The sequence below is a fragment of the Epinephelus fuscoguttatus genome, linkage group LG6 (assembly GCF_011397635.1).
Source record: "Epinephelus fuscoguttatus linkage group LG6, E.fuscoguttatus.final_Chr_v1".
Taxonomy (NCBI): Eukaryota; Metazoa; Chordata; class Actinopteri; order Perciformes; family Serranidae; genus Epinephelus; species Epinephelus fuscoguttatus.
Genome location: NC_064757.1, coordinates 23,097,997 through 23,120,913, shown reverse-complemented (window position 1 = coordinate 23,120,913; position 22,917 = coordinate 23,097,997). Strand labels below are relative to the sequence as shown.

Below are 22,917 nucleotides of genomic sequence, written 5' to 3'. Positions count from 1 at the left end.
GTAGAGGAATTACGGAGTCACAGTGACTTCACATTTTCCATTACAAACGCACATCAATTTGCAGACCTACATTTCCTGGCTGGAAGTAATTTTGTTCTGGTTTCAATATGAAAGAGGCCGATTGTTGCTGGGCGATAGAACTGTGTCAAATCAGTCGAAAGCAAAAATCACAATGTTGAAACAACAGAATTAAGGACCATGGGTGGAATATGAGACATTGGGCCCCTGGGCACAGACATGCAAAAGGCCCCACCACCTCTCCTTCATAAGAGCAAGACAGGCAGACTTTGTGCTGGTTTTTCCTCTTTATTGTTGTTTTATGTCTCTTTGAAGTTTTCAGCATCTTTTTGTGGTTTTGTGTCCTTTTGGTTGTTTTTTGTTCCTTTATACTCGTTTGTGTCTCTTTGAGGAATATTTGTTTCTTTTTTGGTCCTTTTGTTTCTTTCTGTAGTTCCTTGCATCTCTTTGTTGTTGTTTTATGTCTCTTTAAAGGTCACTTTGTGTCTCTTTGAGGTACATTTGTGTCTTATTGGTTGTTTTGCATCTCTTTGTAGTTGTTCTATACTGCTTTGTGGTTCCTTTGTGTGTCTATGTTGTCATTTTGTGTCTTTAAAGGTCAATTTGTGTCTCTTTGAGGTATGTCTGTTTCTAATTTGGTTGTTTTATGTCTCTTAGTAGTTCATTTGCAACTCTTTCTGGTCATTTTGTGCCTCATTGTAGTTCCTTTGCATGTCTTTGTTGTTGTTTATGTCTCTTTAAAGGTCAATCTGTGCCTCTTTGAAGCATATTTGTGTCTAATTTGGTCGTTTTGTGTCTCTTTGTAGTCGTTTTGTGTCTCTTTGTAGTTTCTATGGATCTCTGGTGATGTTGTGCCTCATTGTAGTTCATTTGCATGTCTTTGTTGTTGTTTATGTCTCTTTATAGGTCAATTTTGTGTCTTTGAGATACATTTGTGTCTTTGTAGTTGTTCTGTGTCTCTTTGTAGTTCCTTTGCATGTCTTTGTTGTCATTTTGTGTCTCTTACTGGCTGATACCTGTTAATTTAAGTGACATTTTGCTGGTGAAGGTCAGGGGGACCCCTGAGACTTTGGCTCCTGGGCCTCAGTAATCCATCTATGACTAAGACTGTATGACAAACACAATTTCTTTGCTGACCTTCACAGTGTTGTAGTCTGTACATATTGCATCAGATGTGAATCATTTGTTTATGATCTTAAATGCATGATGAATTATGCAACAACGAGACACAACAATGAAGTTGTTTTGTAATGGGCTGACGGGGAACAGGAAGTGACCTCACCGAAAGCAGCACAGCGACACGGGTCATGCTTGTCCAAATAGTGCTCTAAAGTGTCCCAGCCCCCTCCAACACGCACCATCACATGAGTACGCAGGACCTGAGGGGAGAAAAGAGAAAACAAGTCTTCAATAGATAAACGGAGAGTAACACACACATTCGTGCACAAATAAAATGGCTACACCTTTTGATATACTGCTGCACTACCACACACACTGCACAAGTCAATAGATATGCAAATTCCACAAGTGGGACAGCTTGCTGAGGGCTGGCTGGTCCTCAGTGTTATGCAACATCTAGATGCACCCCTGCCTGTGCCCCTGCCTCTCCCTCCCCCACACCTCCTCTTTCTCCCACATCACCCCCAGCTGCTGCCATTATGAGGGCTGTTCATTGCCATGCCAACTCGCAATTAAACAGAGTACGGTGGCATAAGAAAGAGCCAAAGTGCTGTGAAAGACACTCTCTCTTTGGTCTCTCTCTCTCTCTCTCTCTCTCTCTCTCTCTCTCTCTCTCATGCCTCTCAGCTGGCTTCCCCATGTTTTCAGGGGGAAGCAGGGTGAATTAGCATGGTAATAACAACTCACCCTGATGTCCTCTCTGCTCCTCAGCTGAGACTTCACTTACTGTGGAGAGGACCAGAGAGGAGAGGGGGCCTGGGTTGCTAAAACAGAGGGGGGGTCGGTGGATATGTCACTTCCTACTCTCCTCTGCTCTTTGAAGCACACACATCCACAAGATGAGACCGAAGAGTCTCGCTGCCTCCAGGCAGAATCTGCCTTTACTGAGGCAATGCAATTTGCCTGATGTGAGAGCCCCGTGGATGCATCCCCCCGCCTTGGGTTGTGTAATAAGGTCTGCCAGCCACATGTTTTAAAGGTTGTACCCGTGTCTCTGAGGGCAGGCGAGGCAAAGCCATATTGGTACATCTGCGTGGGCTGGCACAGAGTTTATTGCCACCAAATCACACGTGGCCCAGCGCCTCATCTCTGGGTCCCTGACCGTGTGTCAGAGAGAGGCCACAGACATGTGCACCAAAGTCTGACCCCACCTTCTCTCTAATACAATCCCTGCCAATCCACTACAAGTCTTTTCATCGGCCTTGCTCTCCTACTACATGAAATCCGTCAAAACAGCTGATCTGCTTATCTCTATCAGACCTGATGGTATAAACTGCTTACTCTCCTCTGCCCTGGCCTTATGTCAGTAACAGGTTTACTGTTTGTGTGATGCTGCGTGACCATCATGTGCCAGCAGTGAAAAGCAAGGCTGTGTGAGTTCATGTCATATTTTTATCATCACTGATGAATAATCTACAATACATAAACATCATAAAGCTTGACAGAGATCCACACACTGCAGAGTACCACTGCAACTGATAATAATTTCATTGTCAATCAATGTGTAATTTATTTTCCTGAAGATGATATTCTTCTTTTGTCCACAACCCAAATATTGAGTTTACTGTCATAGAAGAGTAAAGAAACCATATTCAAATTCAAGAAGCTGGAATCAGAGAATTTAGACTTTTTTTCTTAAAAAAAATATTGAAACAGATTAATTGATTATAAAATTAGTTTGCAATTAATTTAAAAGTTATTAACTCATCAATATTATCACTGCAGCTCTACCACAGAGGTATAACAGTTGCAACAAGAACAGGAGGAATAGACCTGTTACAACACACAGCAGACAAACTTGTACTCTGTCTAAGCAGTTTGCAGAACAGATCTGCAGTCACCTCTGACTCTCTCTGCTATCACTGCTAGCAGAGTACACAGTGGCGACTCAAGGTGGGACCTCAATGGCCCCATGGTCTCCTAATACAACTACTGGTCCCGCCACTGTCTTTAAGAAGCTGTGGCATGCTCGTTTTAAGCAAGTGCAACGGTAGTGGTATATTGTGAAACTACACAACCTAAGGCAGTGGTTCCCAACTGGTCTAGTCACAGAGTCCAGATTGCCCCATAGTCATTAGTTAAAGGTCCACAAAGTGACGAGTTTGTAGTCTTTGTTAAGTAGCTGTATGTTATTCACTCACTCTACAGCAAGATATGGCACTTCAAAATAAAAGCTTGGGCCAGAAATTCACTATACTTTCAAAATTTAAGTGTGTGTTTTTTTGTTTTTTTTTTTTTAACAAACTTGACATGTCGTGAGTCAATTGCGGTCCATTCAGGATCCGCAACCCACTTTTGGACCACGACCCATCAGTTGGGAACCACTAATCTATGGCATCTATTAGTATTAACCATGTCAGCATAACTTGTCTTTCAGGGAGCTAAATGACTCTACAAAGTAAGGCTAAATTTTGGCCACTTTCAAAGAGGTCTCTCACACTCTCACTTCTAGATAACCCAGTGAACATTTCTATCTATGGGTAGCCACCAGTTTCCCCTAAACTTGAGAGGGCTTCTTACCAGTAAATGTTTTGTTCCTTCCAATCAATTAACTTCTTCAAATCAAAGCTGTATATTTGTCCTTTTACGGAAAATGACAACCAGTTTATTTGATGAACAATGAATCACCAAACATGCATCGATACGTGACACATTAAAACAGGATTGTTGTGGAACTCCAAACTCTTACTGTACCAGTATTAGTCTATGCACATCATCACAACTTTCAACTAGCCTATATACTTCAAGTGCATAATTGAATTCCTGAAATATAGTTTGGGCTTTTGGTTTTGGTGTGCCATCCCAAAATCTTCAGTGGCCCCATCTGGTCACCCCTAAGAGAAATTTCTGGGGGTGCCACTGAATGTAAAATGTACTACAACATAGGTGTTGTTGTGACATATATAGACATGGCTTCATATCTCAATTTCATGAATTTGTTACTGCTTTGGAGGAGGGGTAACTACCATGATGGTAACAGCTACTGGGAATCCAAACAAACAAATATCTTTGTGTAACTGGAGTGGGATAATTGCACGACTATAAAAAGAATCATCAGGGGTATTTAAAACGCTGTATGATTAAATCTTTGTGTTACTGTATTCTATATCACTTGTTTCCATATCCAACAAGCTATTATGCATTTCATATTTTATACATAACGCTGCAGCACTGCTAAGCAGGCTGTTTAGGCTAAATAGACGATTTGGGACCATGTTCCACTTTAGATCTGTGGCTTAGCTGCCTTATTTCCCAACCACTGAAGGGGTATCACAGTCTTCAGTGGAGAGAGACCCAATCCTTGTTTCTATGGCAACAGCGAACAGAGAGACTTCTTGTTATCATTGCGGGGGCGTGTTGAACCGATTTCTTCTTAAATCTTGCTGGTGAGCTCAAAAATTAAGCTCATGGTTCATTTCAGCTGTTGTGCCCTGCGACTGCAGGCATCTCGACCTCCCTGGGGACAAAGACTCCTTATTGACCCCCCCCCCACCAATGGCTCATTTGTCCATTCGCTTTCTCCGCTTCATCCCCTAGTTCAGCGCGAGATCCTTGTCAGAGCTTTGTCAGCTGAATAGGGGTTTGTTGGCTCTCAAAAGCGGCTGCCTGCTTCCACCCTTTAGAAGAATAAGAGAAGTGTGGTGGCTGCACTCGGGCATATGCGTGATCACTGTCATCCCCAGGGAGGAATCAGGAGAGGGCGGAGACAGTGTGAAGAGAGCTAATCTGACAAGTCAAAGGCTCCTGAACACACACACATACACAGACGCGCGCACACACACACACACACACACCACGAACAGGCCCGTTTAAATATGTCTGTCATTAAAATGGCTGTTCCGACAGGCCAGCATGAGCTTCCAATCATCTTAGGGACTGTAGGAAAATTATTAGGGGGGAGGAGAGGTTATGTATTTTTAATTTTACTGAAGGGAGGGAGATCTTTTATTTTTTCCCTCATCTCAAATTTATATTCCAGCCTTCCCTCACAGGATTAATTTAACAGACGCTAATGATGGCTTTAGTGCACCTAATCGCTCTTAATTGTGCATTTATGACATGAGATGAAAAAGAGAACAATCCTGTCTCTGCGTCACGACTTCATTTAACACAGATCAACCACTTTAGTCTGCATCATGACCGAGAGTAAAAGATGTTAAATGGGTCATATAAAGTTGGACAGTACAAGTTTGGCCTTTTACAAAATATTAATCATTTTGTGTGCCATAAATTTGGAAATTGCTAATGTGCACACTGATAGCTAATGAAAATGATGACGGTTACAGGGATGAACAGGTTATATGGATCAAAAAGCCTGAGACAGAATGATTCCTATACAAATGCTGCTTAAATAATATGTTTATGATAATAAAGTAGTCCACCTACATTGTTTATTTTGGGTCTTTACATACATGACAACATATTGAAAAAACATTTAAAACTATGGTAATTCTATTTGTTTTACTTAACTTCCATGATACTTTGCCTGGAGAGAAAGTCGTTTTATCTCAAAGAAAAACATTCAAAGCTTATGACAAACTGCCAAAAAAAAGCCAACAAGATGCAGCAGCAAAATTTTGTGTTCCTCCGGCTAACTTGTGTCATCTACTCTAACAACAAGAAACAGTCATGGCTGCTGATGGAGACAGAGAACGACTGCACACGTGGAAAGCCCCTGTGGTTGAAGCTGTCATCGTCAAGCGAAATGATAATGCTCGGTCACATAATGCCCCAATGTGATGTTCCCTATTACTTTATATTCATGTAATAAGCATACAAATGTCAATTAGATGGTAATCTGCATGAGGAATAAGCAAAAATAAAGTGTCAATTATAATCATCCGCTTCTGGTGATCAATTTGACCCTGACTGACATCGATCCCTATAAGAGGGCATGTTAGAAATTCTAGAGACTATGCTGTCTTTAAGTCTTTAATGTAGTTATTTGTGATGAAAAGATTCATCAGTACCATATTTTAAACTGTTATGCAGAGAGTGTTGCATTTATTAATTATGTTGGGGAGAGTCTTGCTTTGTTAAAAACTGAAACACAAGATTCAACCCTAACATTGTTTTACAGTTAATCCTACTGAATGCAGTACACATGACACCTTCGAGGAGTGTAGAAGAAGCTATTTCCCAGAAAAGGAGTGTGCCAACCATTGCTTCACACAGTGGTGCTGCAAAAAATGGAGAAATATTGACATGCAGAGAAGCTGTAATGCCATCCAATGAGTCCATTAATCTGGCTAGGGCACATTTTAGGTAAGTGAGACTAAATCGATCCCTGGTATACGCCAGCCTTCCTGCCTGGTCCTTTGAGGCCTGATGTGGGTTCAGTGGCAGCTCTTAGAGTGAAACTGAGACAAACAGTCCAGCAGAAACAGGCTACAGCCAAGATAAGGGCCAACTAAGGAAATGACGTACAGCTCTAATTGTGTCCCAGTGGGAAAAAAAAGTACAGTCCTGGGAGTGGGCCAGTTAGTAAACACTCACATGAGACAGAAAAATTACAATGCTGTTACATACGCTGTACAGTTCTCTGGGCTCTGAGGCCAACGAGCAGCTGAGGGGTTTATCTGTTGATACATAACCCTGTTCTCCTTGAAACAACATATGATGCCATATGCTAACACCGTATGGTTCCATGCATTACTGCAGGCTTCACAGTCTTCTGTGCTACGTGCCGACGTAGCTTTTATATGCAGGTGAACATGTGGTGTAAAGACCTGACCTTTAAGACAATTCAGGTTTATTACAACGTAGGTCAACTTTTCATTGTTTGGCTTTTATTTTTATCAGAGATCTAGCAACATTGCTACAACGTAGAGGTCAAGAAACACAAGCAGCCTAACTGTTTGGTCAGATAAAACACTTTGTCTGGAAGTGAAATTTAAACTGATAACACTGCACATTAATTTTTGACAAGTACAATAAAAATAATCTGGCGGGGAAAAAAAAGTAAAAATAAAAAGTACTCGCACATTGCCATCTAGCTCCAAATTATTTTTCTATTCAACATGAACTTGATGACCTTTTGATCACAAATGTTTTTTAACAAAATATTTAAAAACAGTTTGGTGTACAAATGTCACGTCAGAGCAAGTGCATGAATTTGAGCTCTGCTTTTGCCTTCCATTGAGTTCAAATGCATGTGCCTGCCCAGTGTCCATGCCTGGAACAGTGTATGCCAAAGTGTTTTAAATAGTAAAGTTTTAGCAGGGGGGGGGGGTTAAGTATTCCAATAAACCAGGAGGTCGATCTGCAAACTGTGATGGATGTATACCATAGACAGCTTGGGTAATAATTAAACCAATCATTTTAGTTTTTGCCTGTACAGCTGTACCTGTCAGCTTTCTTTGTTGTGACGTCTCCATGTTCCCAGAGTTCAATAACTAACATCATGAACGTTATAATAACTGATAGAAATGATGGCCAAAATTACTGAAATAAGGCCCAAGTTGTGATAAACCAGAACTTTACTTGAAGTGCAAGTGACCAGACAATGTGCAGGAAGCTTCATTTATTCATTTGGTATTATTTATACCTCAAATATAATCTTAAATAGCTTAATTCAAGAGCAGTTTTAGTCTGTGAGTTGTATCAGTAATAATTAAAGACATTAATCTGGATTAAAAACCCAGTTTTAAAGACTAAAATTTTGTTATATATAGCATCTTGAATCCAACATTTTTTACTGAAAATATAATGCACTATTATTTTCCTGTGAAATCTATAAACATAAAATATGAACACTAACACATGTCTCATGGCTCACAGTGACACATAATTTGCTCATGTTGGTGAGGGCTTACCCTTATGAAGATCAATGCACTGGAGTCTCCAACTTTGTACTTCCCCTCCGACACCTTGATCATAGGAAACTGAGCCGGACAGGAACAGCGGCCCAGAATCTCACGCACCTGAGGAGAACAAAACAAAAGCAGTTTAACATCCATGGCACACAAACATGACACACATCCGAGAGGAAACTGACAGTGATCCCTTCCTGTTCTTCGGGTCAGTGCCCCGACATGAGATCATGTTTAGTCACATATATCTGGATCCATTACCAAAGTGCCGCCAGTCCTGAGCGCTGTGTGTCAACAACACGAGGTCTCTGTTTTATGGTGTGAGAAATGAGCAGTCTTTGGCTGCCTCAGTGCACAAGGGTGTTGAGTGTGGAGATTGTTTGTGCGTCATCTTCCTGCCAACTTTTCTCTCTGAGCACCCACTGGGTGTTAGGGTGCCCCGCCCCGCTCTCTCACCACATTAAAAGTCCTGCTTCATCTCCTCTCTCCAGAACATTATGGTAATTCAGCTCACCGCAGAGTGTCACAAAAGCACAAAAATACATATGTGGACATGCTAATGAATACTCTGCCTCTCTGCCCTCTGGGCTGTTACATGACAATGTTTCTGGTTGTGACATCATAAACTGAGGAGGGAAGGAGCTCAGAAACCAGACTGGTGGTGATGATGTCAGCAGGCCGGTGCTGCCAGCTGGGTTTTGAATCAAGAGAGCCAGAGCTCGTGCCCTTGCTGTGGTTGGGGGTGCTTATTAGGCACAGACACAACTGTAGGGTGGAGCGAGGTCCGCCTGTGTTGCACAGGCCTGGGCTCTTGCAGGATTGGACAACTTTGATGTTTTTCTTGGCGTCTCTCTCAGACAAAGGCGTATGCGGAGTTGTCGACCAGGAGTGAAAGAAAGTAGAGCAGGAAAGCGGACAGAGGGAAGCACAGGAAGACAGGAGGGGAAACTGCTCCATAACTGGGTGTGCAGGAGCAGCCATTACCACTGGCAGGGGAGTATGTTGTTGGTATTTAAAGGAACAATTCACCCACAAAATAATCACTCAGCCAATGTTACACTGAATTCCTGCAGGAATCTTTAGCCCCTTTTACTCTGCCCTTTCAAGGTGGTAATGTCGTGGCATTTTTCCACCTTACTATTCTGTATTAGAGGTACAATCATTGAAAATGGGACAGATTTGTCTCGCTTTTAAGCAGAAAGTGAAGGTAGAAACAGCGCCAAATTGACATCTATGTAAAAAGGACAGCAGGCAAAACAGGACCATGGATGAGACTGGTGTGACATTTTAACGACGAATCAGGGTTGGGACCTACTGCTGAGAGATTTAAAAAGCAGCTGTTAGCAGTTAGCAGCTAACTCAAAGAAGAAGAAGAAGAACAGCAGCCAAAAACGTCCGCAAATTAGTTAGACAATGAGGTCTGGGAGCTCCTCGCCCTCCGATCAGAGGAAAAGATCAACCACAATATAAAGAGAATGGTAAATGAATATTATTGCTACGTTATGACATTGTTGTTGTTTAGAAAGCAACAGCGGCCTGTAACGTGGGTTACATGTCACAACCGTCACGCTTCTTTTGCTTCCACAACGCTGGCATGCTATCTAAAATCGCACACTGGCGCAGCATGACGCCTGCACTGTTTGGTTCTGCATAAAAAAAGCAAAGCTGGCGTAATGATGCGTCTTTGTTGCAGCCCTGTCGCAAGATCTCTGTGTGAAAAGGGCTTTCATTTTTTCTGCATGCCTCAAGGGAAAAATCCAAATATACTAATAATTCTTAATGCACTGAAGTAAAAGGGGGCTGTTTAACAAACTGCTAAACTATGTCCAAACATTGGCTTACTTACAAACTCTCACACAACTCATGCAAGATAATCCAAGTCTCATTTATCCAGTGCTATGATCAGTACTTCCCAAAAACATGCATTACCATTTAAAACATTTCCGCATTCTGCTCATGCATTAGTGCATGGATAAATGAGACATGTATTATTCTGTATGAGCTGTGTGAACGTTTGTTAACAGATGTTTTGATTTAGTTTTACTGCTGTAAAAAACAGGATCCCCATTTACTCCAATTTTCTCAGTTTTTGGATTCTTTGTTCGCCACAGAGGCACACAAGAAAATCCGTGTTTTCCTCACATAAGACGGGGTGAGTAATTGGACCATTTTGTGGGTGAAGTATTCCTTTAAGTGATCAAATGACGTGTTAGAGGAAAATGTCAGGTTGTGAGCTCCCACCCTTTGGTTGTTTACAGTAGCTTTCATGCTGTGTACTGGGCTGAAGGGATATGGCTCGCATGTGGCATGTGTGTGTGTGTGGGCAGGCTGGCCTGTAACACCTACATTATCGTGTATGTGGAAGATTATGGAGGCACCTGGTTATTTTCTTGAAACAGCACCCCTCATTCCTCCCCATGCTGATTAAAGAGGGAGGTAAGCCTCAGCACCTCACCTGCCTCTCTGTTCTCCCTCTCACCTGCTTCTGTCTTTTTTCTCTCATCTGCTTTGTTGTCTGTCAGCCTTTACTCTGAGCCTGTGCACTCGCTGACCAGCACTAAATTTGTCTTTGCTTTCTTTGTTTTGCTTACATTTCTAACATCTGCTTGCTCCCTCTCTTCCTCTCCGCTCTGTCACTCTGTCTTTCATTCTGTCAGTAGGTGGACGAGCCCTGTTTGGAAAAACCCCGGCCAGTGACTTAATGGAAAGATTGCTATGGCAACAGACACACACAGCCTTACCCTTCCCGTTTTAACTGTACTCTTTTTTTTTTCTTCATTCTCGCTATAGTAAAGCCTTTCTCTCGCTCCCAAAAAACCTCCCCCAGAGCTGTTCAGCTGAGGTCATACGTTTTCCTCCAGAGGGAAGGTGAAGGACTCGGAACACTGTGTCTCATACTCAGCAGGATACACAGTCCAACCGTGAAGGGTTTTAATAATAACCTAATCAATAGCAGCCCTGGCATTCGAAATATTTACTCTGCTGAGCCTTTGACACCAAATGTGTGCGCTTCCCATGTCTTCACTGTGTCAACAATGGGTACAGTCAGACACACTAAAAACAACACACACACACACACACACACACACACACACATCAGACTGAGATAGAAGGGGAGGAGGGAGACAAGGTCACGCAGGAAACATGCGGAAGTGAAGCTAGAAGCCTGCAAAAAAAAAAACAAAAAAACTGAAGGATGAATTATGGATGCATGCTGGTCACATGAGAGACGGTTTCAGCAAGAGCTGCAGATGTTTGAAAAGCAAAAGAAAGGAAAAGCGACTGAACAATCCACAGCACGCCCCTATTCTGAGAATCTGCTGTATCTATCTTAAGATAGGAATGCAAGAGATGTTTTGAGCACAGAGTGGGAAACACTTTCATTATTAAGAAACAGTCCCTTCGGATTGAGGTTTGTCTCTAAGCAGTTTAATGTATAAAACACATATGAAGTACACATCGCTTTAACGATCCCGCTGCTCAGATAACGTCATATCTGCTCAGTGTGAGTCAACAATCTCTTCATTCCTTTCCTTCCTGACCAGCAAACATCTGAAGGGCCATTCATGGAAGAGACTGAGCAAACCCTGGGGATGAAGAGAGGAAATGGGAGGGGGAGATTAAGATGTTTTGGTTTTAATCCTCATTTTCTTGACTAATTTGAAATGTGAGCTAACATGCTACACTAAGACTATAAACAGTAGCTTAACATAACTGTATCATAACAAAAGAAAGAGCAAGGTTGCCAATATTGTTCTACTCTAATAACAACTACTTTAATACATAAAATATAGAGTTCTGGTTTTAGGTTTTTGTGGTTCATGTTTTCAGATGATCCACATTTCCTAAATGTACTCTGAGAAGCCGCACATCCATTTCAACATCAGGTTGTTCTCCCCATGAGTCAACAAACAACCACACAGTTACACCAGCACACTCATCAAACATAGGTGTGCTGGCCTGCTCTAACTGGCTGCTTTTATGATTGCTGTGCGAAGGATAATTATTGCCAAACTCCTCCAACAATAAAAAGTGAACATTACAACTCACTCTGCAGGAATTCACACGAGGGTGTTTCCAGGATTTGACTTCTGTGCCGCCTGGGAGACAACTGTAGATTGGAGGGTTTCTGACAGAACATACAGTCTTTCAAAAGGTAAAGGAAATGGGGAGGATTAAAAGATGGCACAGAGTGAGCAGTGCTTTCAAGGTGAATTCGAAAAATGACAACAACACTCTTCTCTTAGCTTATCTTGTTACCCCGAGGATCTCCTGTCATGACTGGAAACTTCCCCAGATAAAACAATCTCACCATCAGATAAGCAATGAGAGACAAGAAAACACTGCGGGCGCCTGCTTGGCAGAAGGGAGAGTTTTGGAACTTGAGGGGGTTATTGCTCCACCACCCACAGTAAGAATTCCTGAAGCCTGTGAACACACTCTGAAAACAGCTACATATCAGACTATCCTCCTATTAAACAACTGTTCTGACAGCCCACATAAACGACTCCTCTGTGGACAACCATGCAACATCACATAAAGATGAAACAACCTCCTCTGCACAAATGATCTCCTTAAACAACCTGGGGGCTGCAGGGAGGCGACAAATGAATTTATGCTGATTATGTTAGACCTGTAGCCTGAGGGGACAATCTGGACAGATCATGGAAATGCATGTATTTACAGACTATTAGCGTGCTGGTCCAACAGGCCACACCAGCAGACATGAGACAGGAAAACGTTGGCTAATGCCCCAGGATCAGGTGTGTCAGTTACCTCCCATAGGCAGAATAATATAGCAAACAAAGGCTGCATTACGGCAGGGATACTTAGCTTGCTTTGTCCAGGGGCCACTTTTTCAAAATGACAAGAGGCCAGTGGCCAAACATTAATAATATCTATCAGATAAAATTAATAAACTAGGCAAATCCAGTTGCAGCAGTCCCACATGTCAAGTGTAAACAGGGGCATTTCTCGGATTTGATGACATTTCTGCTTTAGTCTAGACCCCAGATCCTCCCCTGGCACTAGGACTGACCCAAATGCTTGAAAGCTTTGAAGCTGCAATCGTTACAGTGGTAATCAATGTCCAAATCAGTGTTTAAATGCACCATTTTTTAAAACTACTTGCCCAAAAATCCCAAATTGCCCATAAATCAAACAGCAACCCAACAAAATTCATTATGCATCGACATTCTCAGACAAGGACAATTAAGTTGCAAAATTTGTGAAGAATGCCCCCAAAAACTCAAAAGGCAGGTATGCAAAAAGAAACTGGTATATCACAAATCTACAACGCACTTGGCAAATCACCTGAAAACAGCCAGGAAATGGCTTAGCTGTCTTCTGCAGTATTCTTTTTCCTAGGTCATGTTTCAAAAAATGTCCTCTCACCTCTCATTCTCCCCCCGTTATGGCTGATGTTTTTTTACCGAAGCTTCGATGCCACCAAACTGGTATTAGAAAATGGTCAACAGGCCACCCTGCACCTCGTGGCTGTAAGCTGAGTGCCACTGCATTACAGCAATATTCAACATTTTCAGAAATACACTTAACTTTCTTCCTGGATGAGAGTTAGATGAGAAGATCGATACCACTTTTACATCTGTCCATTAAATATAAGGATACAGTCAGCAGCTGCTTAGCTTAGCTTAGCTTAGCATAAAGTCTGGAAACAGAGAAGACAGTTAGTCTGGCTCTGTCCAAAGGTAAATAAAAGAATCTGCTTGATAGCAAATTTACCATGCAGACACAAAAAGAAAGCAAATGAGCATATCATACAAAATGTCAAACTACCTTTATCTGTTATAACTATAATAATATACCTTTGTATATTTTATAACCTGTGTTGTGTTTGATCAGGGTAAAAAATGTAATCATAGCTCCAGGGCAGGCCTCATCCACCACATCAAGGAAACCATTCCCTGAAAATCGATGCCTGACTTCTGGCCACATGACGAACTGCTCACTGGGGTGCTGGGATTATATATGAATCTAATGGACGTCAAGTGCTGCAAGGTGAATAACTCCATTATTCATCTGCTTCAGTCAGACAGCAGTGTAATCACCCGACGCAGGATGTTAAATATCAGGCCAGCGTCTTAGTCATTTGTTGGTTTGTCGCGATGAGGCTCAAAAACACTCAGCTCTTCTCCCTGCCCAGCACTCTTCTCACCCTGGCAGCTTCCACCTGAGCATCAGCATGAAGAGGCTGCAGGCAGGTGCCTAAAATAACCAGACTACCCACACAGACCGAAGCCTGTTCAGATAAACACCCAATTAAATGATGCAAACGATGAGGAGATAGCATCAAACGCAATGCAATAACGACATAAAGCGGGCAATGTGCAAAGTGCAGAGTCAGCTGTTTCCACATGCCGCATGGAAAATAGCGAGGAGAAGGAGGAGAGATGGTGTGTGCTGTTACTGAGCAAAGTCTAGAGGGTATAAAAAAAATCCTTTCAAATATTAAACTCCTAAAAACATGAGTGCATGTGGCACAGGAGAGAGAAACACTGAAGGATGCCACGCTCTCTCAGCAACGCGTACGAGTGTGACCCAATGCAAAGCATGATGACCTACTTTTCTCTTTCACTCTCGCTCCCCTCTCTACTGTAGCTCTCCCTCTCAGAGTAACATCCATTCCAGTCAGGTTTAACAGAGTGTACAGTGAAGTCACTCTAGGCACACTATCTGTTGTCTACTACCCCCCTTTTTTTAATTCCCTGAAAGCATGAATTAGACCATAAGGTTAATGGAGCAGACTGTCCACACAGGCATAATACACACATTTTCTCTCTTTATTACCCCGTCCCCCTTTTGGTGTGTCCATACAGCATCTTTGATTGAGACGTCAGCCTCTGATTACCTCGCTGTCAACAGGCTATTCACATCTCCCCTTCAATGCCATCAACAAGACATACTGTGGTGCTCTTTGCTTTATCATCTCCACAGACACAAGTGGGGGATGGGAGTGAGGGCTCGCACATATATGAACTAAACAAGGGCTGAATGTTGAAGCCCGGGGTCAGAGGAGACATGAACCAGTTTATATGACTGAGCAAGAAGAAGCATCAAAGATGCGGATGAAGGAAGGCTGTGAAGCTCCAATGTTCTGTCACTTATAACCTCAAATACTGTCCTGTATAGACACCTACGCATGCAGTAAACATGTGAACAATTAGACGTTGCATTAAGGGGTCAGTAAGTGTGATTTTAATTATTACATGTGTGTCAGTTTGCATATGTGCCCAGGGCCTCAGCAGAAGACCTAGAAAATATACAAAAGGTCATTTTTGTAGGTTGATGACCGTGTTTCTTTACATTAGGCCGCTTGAAGTGTAAAGGAAAATGGATCTGATTGATGTTGCGTTCATAATCCCTATCTATATGACAGAAAATCCCCTAATGCAAAGGATAAACTTAATATGGACACACACAGCAATGTGAGCCAGCTGCTGTCTGTAACCCTATTGAGGAAAAGGAGTGGGAAAAAGGAACATTTATCACTGAGTCAATGTATGATGAAAGACATGAGACTACTGTCACTTCCCCAACTTAAGAGTGGAAAACCGTCCCGCGGTGATATGAGTAATAACATTTGTAGAGGCAGGTCGGCAAGAAACACAGGGGTGGTGAGTGTTTACATGAGGGCGTGTTGTAACCAGGATAGACGACAGTTTCCTGAACATTAAATACCTATTGTATCCACAAGGTACTGGATGTGACAAATCCACTGTTTGCATTGAGAGTCACAAGTTTACTGAGTCACTTTGCTGTTGATTCAGCAGAGCAGAGGTGGAAGAAGTATTTAGATACTTTACTTAAGTAAAAGTACTAATAATACACTGTGAAAATACTCCACGACAAGTTAAAGTCCAGCATTCAGAAACCTGAAAGTATGAAAAGTAGAAGCACTCACTGTGCAGTAAAAAGTCTCTTGTCAGTGTCTTGATGTTGCATCTGATGTTTTTGGATGACTATAACTGCTGCTTTAATTTCTATGTTGTATTTTTCTGCTGTAGCTGAGGTTATTTAAACTTGTTTATATACTGTTAAGCAGTTTAATCTACAGCAGTGCCTCGTACTCCATAGGATCATCACACGTTTACAGGTTATTGCTGTCCTGTTAGAACCATATATGTTTAAAAAGTCAACTTTATATGGTGTCTAAAAAAAAAAAACAGCCCTATATTCAGCTGTGTGACGATGCATCTTCCGGCTGATCCAAGAGGGTTTTTAAAGAGTTTCTTTAGCTTAAGAAAGACCTAAAGCGAGAAAACACTTCATGCTTCAGTTTATCACAAACACTAAATATCAACACACCTGGAGATACATAGCTTTCACTGGACAGGAGGGATATGAAGAACGAATCCAAAGTGTAACTAAAGGTGTCAGACAAATAATAAGTACGTATTTGTCACTCAGAAGTAGTAGAGTAGAAGTATGAAGTTGCATAAAAGGGAAATGCTTTTAATCTGTACTTCAGTACAATACTTGAGTAAATGCACTTAATTACATTCCACCACTGATGCAGAGTGTACTGAAGACAAATTATAACTTACAATATATATGTTGACATACTTTAACTGTGATTGTGAACAGTCAGATGTCCTTAAAGGGACTTGTACTTAAAATAATCCCGCTGTCTGTATGCAGACTGTTACTATACACTCATTAGAATAAAGACCTGTAATCCTATTATCACCACACTTGTATTGTCTTGTTGAACTCGACAAGACGATTAGTTTGATCATCCAGCTACTACACAAAGAGTATACCGCTGCCAAATGTACAGATCTCATTGAGACGCTGTGAGCTGCACGAGACACAAAAGCCAAACTTTTTAAAGATAGTACAGCAGAATTTAAATATGATCCCCATGTTCGTGCATACATTGCACAGCTCACATTTTCTGCTTGAGATTTAATTGATTAGGGCACTGTGGCAGCACACACATGAAATGACAGCATCCTGGATTCATGTACAAACAGTGATCATAAAGGTACATGTTTGCCCCACATTCAGGTTTTGGTGAAGAAAACAAGAAAACTAAATGACGGCAGAACATTTGTAGCATTGCACTGCAAGCATCCAAGGCTGCTGTGCATATCTCTGTGGAAGTTAATGGCCTGGTAATTAATTGATGGCATTTCATCAATAATGCTATTGATTATAATAGGGGAGAGTTCAGAAAAAGGTTGATAAATTATGTATCTTTTAAAAAGTGGAGTCAAAATTAAATCACGACTAGCAGCTCAATACATTTTGCAGAGGAAAAATTAAAATAAAGGAGCAAAGGAAGAGCCAAAACATCCATCATGGATGACACAGGAAAGCTGCGGACACACAGTCTGATGTCACAGACAAACTTAAGCTCTCTAACTTTTTTCCTCTCCCTCTGTGTCAGATCCTAGCAATGAGGATTCCAGTAATAAGGAGACACTAATCTCTTCTAAGACAGAAACACAAAGAAACGTATTCTGCGGGATAAACTTGTGACTGATGTTATGGAGGACAGAGGTCTAACACCTTGCAGCGAGAACTGAGCGTGTAGCTCACTGTTCAGATATTGATCAAACTATTTAAAGACAAAAATGTGGATTTCATTTTGATTGTTCCCTGGTAATTAAGAGGTATTAAGTGGAAACATGCCTCACACACGACAAATGGACAACAAACAGCTGAAGCCATTAGACAGTATGTGTTGCTACAGCTACCCTTGATAATACCATACTATTTTAATATTGCACCCTCTCATCTGAGTACCACTGTGGTCTCTTGTTTGATGCGCCTCATGTTGCTGATGTGGGCTGTCTGTGCAGCTTGCATGCCAGCAGTTTTCTAAGGTTGACAGAGACGGTGAGAGATTTTATTTGCCAGACACATGACGACCGGGAATGCCACATCCCAAATCAACCAAGTCAAACGTGTGTGTCTGTCACTGTCGGACTGCTGAGGGATGTGTCAGTCCAGATGACAAAAAAAACAGAAAGACAGGCATACGCTATCCAGCTATCCTGTGATCTTTTTGTCCCAAAAATGCAGTCGGCTCGTTTAATCCTCAGTCATATGAGTGAGAGTGTGCGGACTCAGACAGTCTGGATGTGAACAGCACACATCCTCCTCCACATGCTCTCCTATTTCTGTCTGTGGAGGTCACACTGGAGCCGCTCTGCTCTGCTGCCTGACCAGCATGAGTGTGACTGTCTCCCCTCCTCCTCCCTCTCTCCCTCTCCCTGCTGTCCCATCTCACATCTTTGGTGCCAAAGACAGACATTGTTCTCTTCATCAATATGAAAATATCAACTTCTCCCCCGCACCCAACCCAAATGCTGCTGTGTGTGTCTGCTCATTAGCTTCGCCCCAACAAGACCTTTGCCTCTCTAATGTGCTCGTGTCAGGCAGGCCGCGGCAAAGGTCGGCCAGTTCAACCAGACAAATGACAAGAGTTGATGGTTTGAACTCCGGGAAGTGTATCAGAATCAAACTGCCAACAGGGACATTTTCTTAGTAGTGTTGCTAAAGGAGCTGCAGAAGCAGGACATGATTAAGAGTCTCCCTCGCCTGCAGGATATTGTATTGATTACTCTTGATGGACAAGCTAAATAAAAGAAGATAAATGTCAGAGGCAGAGCTGACTTTTCTTCAAGAATGCAGGAGTAATATCAGAGCTGACCTGTGACCTCTCAGAGTGTGAGCAAGAATTTGGGTGTCAAACACACACTGACCCAACAGGTGAGCTGGAATTTAACAACAGCCTAAAACCAAGCTAAGATGAACGCATGGGTTTAGATTTCATCTCAATGTTGGAGTAGACGTGAAATTTGGGGGCCCTCCGCCAGAAAATGTTGAGCACTTTTTTTTTTTTTTCATGCACCAGTTTGTGGTGTAAATGTATTGAAGTTTGTCAAAATAAAATCCCCCTTGCTAAATTCACATTTTAATTGGGTTGACAAATGCACATATTCTAAAAAATTCTAAATATTAGGGGGGACATGTCCCTTGCGTCCCCCCAAAATCCACCCCTATGGATGAATGCACACACCCACTCCACAGGGAATCCATACAGCGCCTGCCTTCTTCATAGCACTGCTATGATATTTTCAGAGAGGGAGCTTCACTTTTGACACTTTTCTGTTTTACTGTGGGAGATATTGGTCTTCTATCAGCTGCTTCATACCGTTTAGCACCACACTAAACACACTGGGTGATATTTACTTTAGGCAAGAGGGTGAGAAGCCTGTGGGAGAGTGTATTTCACACTTGTGTTATGAGTAGTGATGATTAAATTCTGTGAAATCTGAGCTGTGAGATCACTGTCTATGATGACTTAACTTATATGAATCATAATGCAGTTGTGGCACGTTATGAAGTCAAGTAGGGTTATGGAGGGTAATTAAATCAGGGTTTGTGTTTCCATCTTTTCAACTCACCAACTCATCCAAATTTCGCATGTCACACAAAACTCTCTTCTGCGGCCAAACGAAGGGCTCTGGATCAGGCTCATCTTCATCCTCCACACTGTGACTGCTCTCCTTCCGACTGAAGCACCTGCTGGGCGGGCTCTGCTCAGCTGGCTCCAATGCATCGATCCGCAGGCTCTCCTGGTCCCGGATCTCCTCCTCGATCTCTTCCTCCAGCTGGATCAACATGGGGGCCAACATGCCAAACTTGGCCCCGCGCCGCGCCACCTCCAGGAGGCACAGGACAAAATTCTTCTCGTTGCATCTCTCCACCAGGTCGTTGGTCTCAAACATGAGGACGTCCTTGATCCAGAGCTCCTGCCTGCACCAGCTGATGAAATTGGACACGTTATCCCGCGCTAAGAAAGAGCCTGGGATAACGTTGCGTGACTGAAAGACAACATCTTTAGATGGCACCTTCATGGACTGTGCAGCCTCCGGGTACTCCAGTTGGAAGTCCTGCGCGGCGCGGTTGACGTTGTTGGCGTGCCGACAGAGGGCACAGCCCGTCTCCAGCCCATCCATAAAGGTGTCCGCAGTGATATCCAGATCATACAGGGTGTTGAGCCATTCAGCCAGATCCTCCTTCATGGCGTACAGGTACTCCTCGCTGGATTTAAAAGGCCGGATACTCTTAGAGGCGGCGGACTGGATGTTGCTCTGATCAGCCATATTGTCGAATTATGTAGCCTATCAATAAAAGTCTACTTGATAATTCCCGTTTCTCTCATTGCACTACTGCGCTCCAAAGCCCCATGCGCAAAATACAACCAGATAACCGTGTTGACGCACCCATGCCGATATGCATGTGTGCTTTCTTATGGCAGCTCCTTGAAACCAGGCTTTGTGTTGTCAGAGGCATATCGGGATGCGGACTGGCCGTGGCGCATGGATGCGTTTTCCGGATGTCTCTGCGAAACCCGTTTCCTTTAAAGAGCGCATCGCCGGGTCCCGGAGTCAGATTAAGAAAAGGAGCAGTCCGGGACGCCGACACACACCCATGCGACGATCCGTTAATCCAACCGGTGGCCGGTGAGTCCCCTCACCCACAAAAATCCACGTGTCACCATGTCTGTGTGTGTGTGAGGCGGTCAGTCAGCTCCTCATCGATGAAATCACGACCACTGAGCAGCGCTGAGTCCACGGCTCATCTTCCCTGCACATAGGCCCGCCTCTTGCACTGAATATGTTGACCTGCTGTAGCTTAGACCAGCAGAGCGACTCGGTGGCACATCCCATTATGAGGGATCAACGCTCGGCAGAGGAGAAAACTTAACCCCATGTTCACCAACACAATTTGTTAAAACTGTGACACAAGTAGGCTACTTCATACACTAATGGATTAATCTATAATAGAGCTAAATCAATTAATTGCAAACATTTTTGATGATCAATTAATCGACCAAAGTCTCCCAGCTTTTTAAATGTGAATATGTTCTTGCTTCTTTGCTCCTCTATGACAGTAAACTAATAATGTTTGGGTTGTGGACATTTCTCACTACTTTCTGGCATTTTAGAGGCTGACCAAAGGACTATTACGATTACGATTAATCGAGTCATAGACAGAATAATCGACGGTGACAATAATCGTTAGTTGCAGCCCTAATATTTTACCTGTTGATCACATCTGAATCTGCAAAGTAACTATTAATTACTGCTGTCATACAAATGTAAGTACTCAAGTGCCAAATAATACAAATACCTCAAACTGTATTAGTAGGGGTGTTTGATTATTGAAATCTATGGTAACTTTTGATCACAAGTTCATGTTGGAGCTGAATTGGCTCTGTAAGAAAGTGAGAAGCATATTTTTTTTTTTTAGGATTTTTCAACACTTAAAGAACTTTCATATTCTTTAAATAATGAAACCTCTGTGTCATCTCTTCACCAAATAGCCTCAAGTGATAAAGGCTAATAACGCCTCAGCATCATGAGACACTCACTCTTCTTAGTGCAAGAAAATTCCTCTGCAACTGTCCAATCTAATGAGTGATAAAATCATATGATATGTTAGTTAGGCATTAACAGTCTTGTAGGTTTTGTAATGAATGTGTGATTAGAGGTTTGAAAGAGGCACTTGCACAAGTCAAAGATGTCACACCTGGAGGAGGCCCGAGCCGGTAAACCCCTGAAACAGCAGGAGATTGGGGGATTATGGAGGGAGATAGTGAGGGAGATACAGTAGAGCCTTATCCAGTCTGGTCAAGTATGTGGTAAACAGAGCAAAGCTCAAGTTGTCAATACAAGAGCACATGACAGGTAATGTGTTCATCACATACTGCACACGATAACAAAGCTGCAACTAGTGACTGTATTTACTGATTAATCTGCCACCTATTTTCACAATTAATTAATTTAGTCTATAAAATGTGAAAAATGCTCATTGCACATTGTCAGAGTTCAACCTCAAGCCTCTTTTGTCCCACCAACAGTCCAAAACTCAAAGACTATAACACATTTACATTATCTGTCAGAAATAACAAAGAGAAGACGCAATTATCACTTCTAAGGAGCTAGGACCAGCAAACGTCTGACATTTATGCTTAAAAAATGAAACAATGGCGTTTCATTTTCTTTCCATCTGTTAATCGACTAACTGTTGCAGCTCTACAAGTTAACGTGGCTGTCATTCGTGCTGCTTTACATTAACACAGGAAAACATCTTAGATTCCTCTTTGTTCTATATGATCTAAAAACACCGAAGGCCAGAATGCAATCACAAGACCAGACATGCTGATAGTGAGGAGGACTAATAGGTTTGCAGCTCAACATGAGGGTTGAAACCTGGGCCAAACTTTGCTGCAAGAGACCTGATTTTCAGGTTCTAATGGTGTGTTAGTTTTTAAAAACAGAAGGGAAACTTGCTCAGGGCTTTAAAGATACTGTCTGTGATAAGCGCAAACAAAGGGGTGGCCTTGCAGGAACAACTTGAAGCATGATTATAAGCTGCTATGAATACAAACTCAAAGTCAATTTTATATCTATGCAGTCTTATTTTGAAAGCTGTTAGGACACATGGAAACCCTCAGTTTCCATCTACATATTGAACTCTTCAGCTGGTTGTAAATATACCTTGACTGTACTTGCTTAAAAACGCCCGACTGGGCCTTTAAAAGTCTTTTCCACCATCTCACTTCCCCTCATACAACCCATCAGAGTGGCTCGTGTTCTCTCCTAATGTGTGATTGTTTGAATCTAAGCGAAGCCCACCGCCGAGGAGGAGGGCTTGTTTTCATTTAAAAAAGAGGGATGTGTCTGTTTAAGAAGGAGAGGGAGAGAAAGAGAGGAAGGGAGAGGGCGGAAGAGAGATAGAGAGAAGAGAGAAAGAGGGAGGGAGAAGGTGGGGGTTGATGAGATCATATTCTGGGCCGGGATGAATCAGCTTTTCTGTCAGTAGAGACAGAGAGAGGGAGAGAATTCAGCACTCTATTAATCCACATGAA

General features: G+C 42.4%; 1 protein-coding gene across 1 annotated transcript in view; it reads right to left on the bottom strand.

Moving 5' to 3' along the window:
• Positions 1-20,679, bottom strand: part of gas2l1 (growth arrest-specific 2 like 1) — a 30,042-nt gene extending 9,363 nt beyond the window's left edge. Inside the window, exons 1-3 of the mRNA XM_049578891.1 lie at positions 19,445-20,679; positions 8,013-8,120; positions 1,301-1,397 (exon numbers count right to left, since the gene is read on the bottom strand). Of these exons, the coding sequence (XP_049434848.1) occupies positions 1,301-1,397; positions 8,013-8,120; positions 19,445-20,146 (907 nt within the window). The 5' untranslated portion in view covers positions 20,147-20,679. The remainder of the gene's footprint in view (positions 1-1,300; positions 1,398-8,012; positions 8,121-19,444) is intronic.
• Positions 20,680-22,917: the final 2,238 nt, after the last annotated feature.